Source organism: Mobula birostris, chromosome 1 (genome assembly GCF_030028105.1).
Source record: "Mobula birostris isolate sMobBir1 chromosome 1, sMobBir1.hap1, whole genome shotgun sequence".
Lineage (NCBI taxonomy): Eukaryota > Metazoa > Chordata > Chondrichthyes > Myliobatiformes > Myliobatidae > Mobula > Mobula birostris.
Genome location: NC_092370.1, coordinates 14,480,248 through 14,490,250, shown reverse-complemented (window position 1 = coordinate 14,490,250; position 10,003 = coordinate 14,480,248). Strand labels below are relative to the sequence as shown.

Below are 10,003 nucleotides of genomic sequence, written 5' to 3'. Positions count from 1 at the left end.
CCCGCCAGCAGGTTGCTCGCTGTGTACAGGTTTTTTGAGCTTTGATAAGTATATAAACCAAGCTGAGAAGAAATGTGATGAACACGGGGGAGAATAAACGGGGAGGAAGAGAATGTCAGCTTTAATCGGCGTGTAATTCGATCTGTCTTTCTTGTACAAAACAGCCTTGAAAATTTCCGAATTAGGTTTTGCACACCGTCGCCCAGAACTTGGAGTTTTTTCTCTCCTCGCTTGGCGTTGCGCTCAGCGCCATTCGGGCTCCTCACACATATACATACACACACACACACACACAACTAGCTCACTAACGAGCCTCGGAGGATCGAGAAAACTCACCTGAACATAGTAAGAAAGCCGAACAGTTCCCCCCACATCCCCCTGGCAGATTCGAAGTAAAGTTCCGAAAGATAGCGACCGGCAGCGGGGCAACGTCGGGGAGAAGATACTTCGCGTTCGGTTCATTTCGATGCTGAGTTAGCGGCGATGGATTGATTCGCTGCGATGAACCCTAACAGTTTAAAACTGATGTTCACCAAAAAGAACGGGGAGAAAACTCAGCTGGTGATGGACGTGCCGAGCAATAAGTATACCTCAGCGCAAGAAAGGTAAGTTTTACACCTTCCCCTCTGCCATTCTTTCGGTACTTTTGCCGGAGTCGCCGCTGAGAGGGTACTCCCGAGGTGGGTGGGTTTGGCGGCATTTCAGCAGGAAGCTGTGCAGTCTGCCCCTGCGAGCGGACACAAGTGGCTACTGCGCTCGGCTTCAACTGAATGCGAGTGTTTCACTGCCTCCGTTCAACATTGGTGTGCTGGGGACGGGTGTGTGGAGACGGAGCCAAAGAATAGATCGACCCATTCTGTAAGAAACCGACAATAACCCCGGGGAGATTCGGGAGCCTAAAACTAAACCCTGAAGTCACAGATCAAGACTCTGAAGCGTTGACGCGAGGGGACGTCTGCAGAATGGGTGGTGATCGGGGTTCAGTCAAATTGGATCTCTTTCCTGCGAATAAACGACTTTAGATTGGGCGCGGATGCGGATCGCCGCCTGATTTGTTGTTCGGTGTAGCCAGACAAAGAGAGCTTCAGGACCAAACACAATCCCAATTTGTCCGCGTGGGACCTCTGCTTTTGGATGCAGATCCAGATGGGTGGGTTGGTAAACTTGCGGATGACACAAGAATTGGTGGAGTTGAGGATAGTGTAGAAGACTGCTGAAGAATACAGCACGAAACCGATCAGTTGCGGATATGGGCTGAGAAATGGCAGTTGAAGTTTAACCCAGGTAGATGTGAGGTGTTGCACTGTGGTAGGGTAAAGGCAAGGAGACAGTACACTATTAAGGGCAGGGTCCTTAACTGTGATGCTGAGCAGAGAGATCTCGGGATCCAAGTTCATAGCTCCTTGAAAGTGGCGGCACAGGTCGGTAAGGTCGTTAAGAAGACTTATGGAATGTTTGAACTCTATGTCGAGGCACAGAGTTCAAAAGTCAGGAGGTTACATTGTAACTTTATATAAAACTGGTCAGGCCACATCTGGACTGTTACATACTGTTCTGGTTGCCCCACTGTAGGAAGGATGTTGGGGCTTTGGAGAGGGTGCAGAAGAGGTTTACCTGGTTTAGAGGGCAGGTGCTATCACTAGAGGCTGGATAAACTTGGGTTGTTTTCTCTGGAGCAGCAGAGGCTGAGGGATTTATAAAATTATGAGAGGCATAGAGAGAGTGGACTGAGAGTATCTGTTTCCCAGGGTCGAAATGTCAAACACCAGAGGGCATACGTTGAAGGTGAGAGGGGGTAGGTTTAAGGGGGATATGAGGGGTAAGCTTTTTTACTCAGAGAGTGGTGGATGCCTGGAGGGAGAGGCAAATACATTAGAGGCTTTTGAGAGATAATTGGATAGGCAGGTGGATGTAAGGAAGATTGAGGGATAGGAACATGGTGGAGGTAGGTGGGATTAGTGTTTGGGTGTTTTTGATTTGCTTTTTGGCTGGTTTGGCACAACATGGTGGGCTGAATGGCCTGTTCTGTGTTCTATATCTGCCACCTCAGGGGTCACTGCCCTCCCAGTACTTGGTCAAGTTACATCAGCGGCCCAGGGCACTGAAGGAACAGCACCAAAAAAGTGCTTTACAGTGCCACCTGTAAGATTGGGGTTCGATTCCCACTGGTGCTTGCGAGAAGTTCATGTTCTCTCCGTGACTGCATGTGCTTCCTCCAGGCGCTCCAATTTCCTCCCACAATCCAAAGATGTCCGAGTAAGGGTTAGGAACTTGTGGAAATGCTATGTTGGTGCCGGAAACATTGTGACACTTGCCCCCAGTACATCATGGACTGTGTTGATCGATGACGAAAGCAACGTGTACTTTGTTGTATATGTGACAAATCAAGCTCATCTTCTCTTCAAATCTTCTAAATTCATTGGCAGACCAGGCAAGCCAACGTCAGTGGACTCTCCCAGGCCAACATCAATGATCAACGGTCCTGGTGGTTAGATTACATAGATTAGTAAATTGTGGGCATACTGTGTTGACACTTGCAGGCTGCTTCGGACTGTGTTGGTTGTTGACGCAAACCATTATTCACTGTATGGCTTGGTATTTCAATGTGTCAGCTAAGACCTTAAGACACAGGAGCAGAATGAGGCCATCAGCCACAAAACAAAGAAACCCAAAGAACCCATTCAAAAAAAGACCCAATGTGCAGAGAGGAAAAAAAGCAAATTGTGCAAACAATATAAGTAAGCAAATAGCATTCGGAATTGAAGTTCATAAAAGTGATTCAACAGCCAATTCAGAAGCCGGTTCCACTGTGGCCACAGCCACAGTTCGGAGCAGGGTCGAGTAAAGCTCGTGGAGCAGCAAGCTGAACCGGCCCAGCCGTGACACTGTGTATTTTCAATATTTCGATGCACACGTGGCAAATAAAGCTGATCTTTATCACTGGAGTTTATTTATAATAAAATAAGTAACTGGGTTGGAGAATCAGGTTTATTACCACTGACATATGTCGTGAAATTGCAGTAGCAGTACATTGCAATACATAAAACATTACTACAAGTTACAGTTAGAAAGATATCAAAATAAATAAGTAGTGCAAAAAGAGCAAAATAGTGAGGTATTATTGATGGGCTCATTTTTTATTGATTTATTGATACACTGATTGATTTATTGAATTTATTGATTCTGTAACCTATTCATGGGACAACTTACAATAACTAATTAACCTACCCAGTACATCTTCGGACTATGGGAGGAAACCAGAGAACTGGGGAAGATGCACGCGTTCCACAGGGTGGACGTACAGAGACTCCTTACAGAACGGTGCCTGAATTGCATTCCAAACTCCGGAATGCCCCAAGCTGTAATAGTGTCACACTAATGGCGACGCTACTCAGAAATTTTATGACAGAGGGGAAGAAGACATTCTGAAGATATTAAGGTTGTGTCTTGCTCCCTGATGGTAGCAATGAGGGCATGTCCTGGGTGGTGGGAATCCTTAATGACGTACATGATAGGTTAATTATCGGGGTTGAGTTATGAGAAGAGATTGGAAATACCGGGTCAGTTTACCATGGGCAGAACAGGTTGAGAGGTGACACACACAAAACGCTGGAGGAACTCAGCAGTTCATATAGAATCTATAGAAATGAATAAACAGTCGATGTTTCAGGCCAAGATCATTTTCAGGACTGGAAAAGGAAGGGGGAAGATGCCAGAAGAAAAAGGTGTGGGGGGATTGGAAAGAGGCTAGCTGGAAGGTGATAGGAGAAGCCAGGTGGGTGGGAAAGGTCAAGGCATGGGGAGGAAGGAATCTGATAGGACAGGAGAATGGACCATAGGAGAAAGGGAAAGAGGAGGGGGACGTGGGGGAGATGATAGGCAGGTGAGGAGAAGAGGTAAGAGGCAAGAATAAGGAATAGAAGAAGAGGGAAGTGGTGAGGAAAAAAAAGAAAAAAATTTACTGGAAGGAGAAATCGATGTTAATACCATCAGGTTGGAGGCTACCCAGACAGAATATGACGTGTTGCTCTTCCACCCTCATCATGTCAAAAGAGGAGACCATGGACCAACTTATTGGAACGAGAATGTGTTTAGAAATTAAAAATGCTATCACGATGGAAGTGCACAATATTATGAGATGTGGTAATAGGTTGGATAGCCAGAGTTTGCTTCCTATTTTAGGAGTGTCTAGAATGAGTGTCCTTAGGTTGAATGTGAGAGGGAGGAGAGTTTTCTCCAGGTCCTCCAGTTTCCTCCCATAGTCCGAAGACATGTCTGTTAGTAGGTTAATCGCTCATTGCAAATTGTCCCGTGATTATGCTGTGGTTAAACCTGGGGTAAATCAAGATTGCTTGTTCATGTGGCTTGAAGAGCTGAAAAGGCCTATTCGCTGCTGTATCAGAATCAGAATCAGGTTTATTATCACCGGCGTGTGTCAAGAAATTTGTTAACTTAGCAGCAGCAGTTCAATGCAATACATGATAATATAGAAATTAAAAATATATAAGTCAATTACAGTAAGTACATATACGTATATTAAATAAATTAAAAATAGTGCTAAAACAGAAATAAAATAATAACAGTGAGGTAGTGTTCAATGTCCATTTAGGAGTCGTATGGCAGAGGGAAGAAGCTGTTCCTGTATCGCTGAGTGTGTTCCTTCAGGCTTCTGTACCTCCTTCCTGATGGTAACAATGAGAAGAGGGCATGTCCTGGGCGATGGGGGTCCTTAACAAAGGACGTCGCCTTTCTGAGGTACCGCTCCTTGAAGATGTCTTGGATACTGCGGAGGCTTGTACCCAAGAAGGAGTTGACTAATTTTAACTTATTAAAATTAATAATAAATTATTAATTACATAAGTTTCTGTAGCTTCTTTTGGTTCTGTACAGTAGAACACCCACCCCAGACCAGACAGCTATGCAGCCTGTCAGAATGCTCTTCACAGTTTCAGTGTTTTAGATAACACCTCAAATCTCTTCAAACTCCAAATTAAATATAGCCGCTGTCTTGCTTTCTTTATAGCTGCTATATGTTGGGACCATGTTAGATCCTCAGAGGCCTTAACACTCAGGAAATCTCTAAAAAAAAATAAATAAAGTTCCTTCCCGTGCCTTGTTTGGTGCTTCTGGCAGCAACCTTGCCACTTTAGCGTTTGTCTGTTTTACGAGGCCAATTTGCCAGCTCGATGCTCAACAGCAGCACAGATGGAAGGCGTGCAAGGGGTCGGCCAGATTCGAACCCGGGACCACTTGTTCCGAAGTCTGGGCGCGGGTGCCGTTACACCACCGGCACAGCCAAAATAAAAGAAGTTACCTAATCTTCAGCCCTGACTTCTGCATTCCAACGCACACTTGTGGAGATCACAGGTGGGTTGATAGCAGGCAGAGGATAGGAGGCAGCCACCTGCAGAACTGCTGACCACGGCTAAATGCAATTATCTTTGACACAGTTCGAGTATTCTGCTCCCTGCGAATCAGGTACAAAGGAACATAAACGGCTTGCTTTCGTGTGTGAGAAAAGGCCACCTGTTCAGCCAGTTGGCATGACAGTATTGCTGTTGACTCATTAAGTCCAAAAGCAACACCTAAGGCGGTTGGGCTTGGCTGTCCAGTGAGATCAAAGTTTAACTGTTTCACACTATCACCGTATCTAGGAGAAAAGTACTTTTTACTAAATACGCAGTTACTCAGTTTTTCACTGGAAAGACTGAGGAAAAAGACTTAAAAGTTCAAGTTTGAGATGTAAGAAGCAAATTATTTAGCAGAGAGGGTGGAGGAGGGAATAGGTGGGAAAAAAAAGAAATTTCTCTGTGACAAACAAGAGAAAGTCTGCAGAGGCTGGAAACCCGAGCAACACACACAAAATGCTGGAGGAACTCAGCAGGCCCGGCAGCATCTATGGAAAAAAGAGCTGCCGACGTTTTGGAGCGAAATTTCTCTGTGAGGTGAGACTGGACAACCTGCCGTGGCAGATAAAATCAGATTAAGCTCCTTTGATTGCGTAAGATGGCACTGATGGTGGGGCCAGGGAAGATTTAAACAAATGGGAAAACTTGGCCAAAGGAGGGATATCTGAGGGGTAAATACAAGAAGGCTTTTTTCCAGTGACAGACTAGAACTAAAGGTCAAAGCTGAAAGGTGAAATACAATGCCTATAAAAAATACTTAACCCCCCCCAGAAGTTTTCATGTTTTATTGTTTTACAACATTGAATCACAGTGGATTTGATTTGTTTTTTTTGTCACTGATCAACAGAAAAAGACTTTCATGTCAAAGTGAAAACAGATCTCTACAAAGTGATCTAAATTAATTACAAATATAATACAAAAATAATTGATCGCACAAGTATTCACCCCCCCCCCCCTTAATATGACACACTAAATTATCACTGGTGCAGCCAATATATTTTAGAAGTCGTATAATTAGTTAAATGGAGATCTATGCACAGTCAAGTTCTTTCAATTGATTGTGGTAAAAATACACCTGTATCTGGAAGGTCCAACTGCTGGTGAGTCAGTATCCTGGCAAAGTACATCATGACGACAAAGAACATGCCAAGTAACTCTGCAAAAAGGTTATTGAAAAGCACAAGTCAGTCGATGGATACAAGAAAATCTCCAAGTTACTGAATATCCCTTGGGGTACAGTTAAGTCAACCATCAAGAAATGGAAAGAATATGGCACAGCTGTAAAGCCAAACACCGCACATCATCGAAAACACACCAGCCCTATCGTGATGTATGTTGGTGGCTGCATCATACTGTGGGGATGCTTCACTGCAGCAGGCCCTGGAAGGCTTGTGAAGGTAGAGGGTAAAATGAATGCAGCAAAATACAGGGAAATCCTGGAGGAAAACCTGATGCAGTCTGCACGAGAACTGTGACTTGGGAGAAGACTTATTTTCCAGCAAGACAATGACTCCAAGCATAAAGCCAAAACTACACAGGAATGCTTTTTAGACAACGAAGTTAATGTCCTGGAGTGGCCAAGTTAGAGTCCGGACCTCAATCCAATTGAGAATTTGTTGCTGGACTTGAAAAGGGGTGTTCACTCATGATCTCCATGCAAACTGACAGAACTTAAGCGGTTTTGTAAAGAAGAATGGGGAAAATTGCAGTGGCCAGATGAGCAAAGCTGAGAGAGACCTATCCACACAGAGTCAAGGCTGTAATTGCTGCCAAAGGTGCATCCACTTGAAGGGGGTGAATATTTATGCAATCAATTATTTTGTGTTTTACATTTGTAACTAATCTGTTTCACTTTGACATGAAAGAGTCTTTCAGTTGATCAGCGTCAAAAAAAGCCAAATTAAGTGCACATTGATTCAATGTTGTAAAACAATTAAACATGAAGACTTCCAAGGGAGGTGATTACTTTTTATATTTAAGGGGATCATGAGAGAGAATTTCTTCATTCAGAGGCTGGTGAGAGTGTGGAATAGGCTGCCATCAGAATTGGTGTATGCGGGGTCAATCTCAACCTTTAATAGATGGGAGGAGTATGGTGTGGTTGCACGTCTATGGGACTAGACAGACTAATAGTTCAGCATGAACTAGATGGGCTGAAAGGCCTGTTTCTGTGGTAAAGTGCTTTCTGACTCTCTGACTAATTGACGGAAGGCAAAGATGCCCATTTGTCTCAGGTATTACGGTTGCCAAGGATGAGTTCGGCTGATGGCACCTGTTCCTGTGTGATGAAACTCAATGGCTCCATCAGAAGCCATCTTGGTCACTAGGTAACTGAATGAATGTGGGAGCTGGAACCATTCTCAGCAGCTTAGCTTTCTGCTTGCTATGCCATTGGTGTTTAAGGCAGCAATGAAGATCCTCCATCTCTGGCGGTGTTCAGGTCTTCCTTCATCATGCCAGTAGTTTCCACTCTGTTTTCATTACTGTCAGTCATGCAAGTCCCGGGTGTAGACTCTGGAATACCATCACACTCAGTTGTAGAAGGATTTTTCATTGCTGTTTCCATAACTGATTTATTTTACCAGTCAGGGTTGTTAGCCCTACACTGAGTCCTTGAACTGAACTCCCGAACCTAGAGAACTAATGGACCTCTTTTAGTTTGGTCTCTACCCTTTGACCTGTTTGGCATGGGTGACCCTACCAAGAGCAGAAACACAAAACCCTGACTCCAGCCAACATAGCTCTCCAGATCATTGAGGCACGCAAGCCTCCAAACCACAAAAAGGTTGTGGTCCGCCTGGAGGATTCTCAGCAGAGACAGTGCCAATTATACAAGGGTAGACATTTAAGGTGATGGGCTAAAGACCCAGAGGCAATATGGGGAAAAATGTTCTTTTACACAATGCATGGTTTGTCTTTGGAACATTATGAAACATTTAAAGCGGAAGTTATAAAACATTTCAGGGTTTTTAGGATAGGGCAATGGTGCGGCAGCTGTTGGATAACTCCTGAACAATCTAATGCAGATTTAAAGGGCTGAAAAGGCATACAGGAGTGAGTTAGATCAGCTCGTTGAGTGGTGTCACAGCAACAATATTGCACTCGAAGTCAGTAAGACCAAAAAATTGGTTGTGGATTTCAGAAAGGGTAAGATGAGGGAACACACACCAGTCTTCATTGAGGAATGAGGAGTGGAGAGAGAGGGAGCAATTTCAAGTTCGTGGGTGTCAACATCTCTGAGGATCTCTCCTGGGACCAACACATTAGATTATGAAGACACGCAGTCCTCTTTTATTGTCATTTAGTAATGCATGCATTAAGAAATGATACACTGTTCCTCTGGTGTGATATCACAGAAACACAGGACAGACCAAGACAGAAAAACTGACAAAAACCACATAGTTATAACATATAGTTACAACAGTGCAAGCAATACCGTAACTTGATGAAGAACAGGCCATGGGCATGGTTAAAAAAGTTCAAAGTCTCTTGAAAGTCCCATCATCTCACACAGACGGGAGGAGGAAGAAAACTCTCCCTGCCATGAGCTTCCAGCGCCGCAAACTTGCCGATGCAGCATCCTGGAAGCACCCAACCACAGTCCGACTCTGAGTTGTCCGAAAACTTCGAGCCTCCGACCAGCCCTCTGACACTGAGCACCGGGCACCATTTCTGCCGATCGCTTCGACCCCAGCCCCGGCCGCCAGCAACAGGAAAAGCCAAGGATTTGGGGCCTTCCCTCTGGAGATTCTTGATCACACAGTAGCAGTGGCAGTGAACTGGGCATTTCAGAAGTTTCTCCAGATGTTCCTCCGTGCTTCTCACGTCTGTCTCCATTAAATCAGAATTGTATTTCATTCAAAGCTTGAGAAGATTTGATATGTCACCAAGGACACTTGCAAATTTCTACAGATGTACCGTGGAGAGCGTTCTGACTGGCTGCATCACCGTCTGGTGTGTGAGGGTTGGGGCACTGCACAGGATTGAAATAATTTGCAGAAAACTGTGAACTGTGTCAGCTCCATCATGGGCTCCAGCCTCCTCAGCATCCTGGACATCCTCAAGGAGCGATGCCTCAAAACATAGCATCCATCACTAAGGAGTCCCATCACCCAGGATATGCCCTCTTCTCATTGCTACCATCAAGGAGGAGGTACAGGAGACTCCAGCAATATTCCCTACATGATAATCGTACGTAATCATAATGATTCCAACTCCTAAGAGCAGCCTTTCATCCTTGGTTGCCCCTAAGAGAAAAGCCTTAGTCAGCTCAACCTTTCCTCATAAATACTCTTTGATCTAGGCAGCATCCTTGTAAGTCACCTCCATATCCTCCCTAAGCCTTCCACATCTTTCATATAATGAGATGAACAGAACCTGAACACAATACTCTAAGTGTGATCCAACCAGAGTTTTATCGAGCTGTAATGTTACTTTGTGGCTCTTGAATTCAATCCCCTGATTCATGAAGGCCAGGACATCATACGCCTTCTTGACAATCCTATCAACTTGTGCGGCAAATTTGAGGGATCTATGGACCTGGACCCCAAGATCATTAAATATCTAATCTGACATTTTTGACATCTCTGTCTGTT

General features: G+C 44.6%; 1 protein-coding gene across 1 annotated transcript in view; it reads left to right on the top strand.

Annotated features, from left to right (window-relative positions):
- Nucleotides 1-483: 483 nt before the first annotated feature.
- The window catches only part of LOC140190222 (proton-coupled zinc antiporter SLC30A2-like), a 61,570-nt gene continuing 52,050 nt past the window's right edge, over nt 484-10,003 (top strand). Inside the window, 1 exon segment of the mRNA XM_072247112.1 lies at nt 484-605. Within this exon segment, the coding sequence (XP_072103213.1) occupies nt 484-605 (122 nt within the window).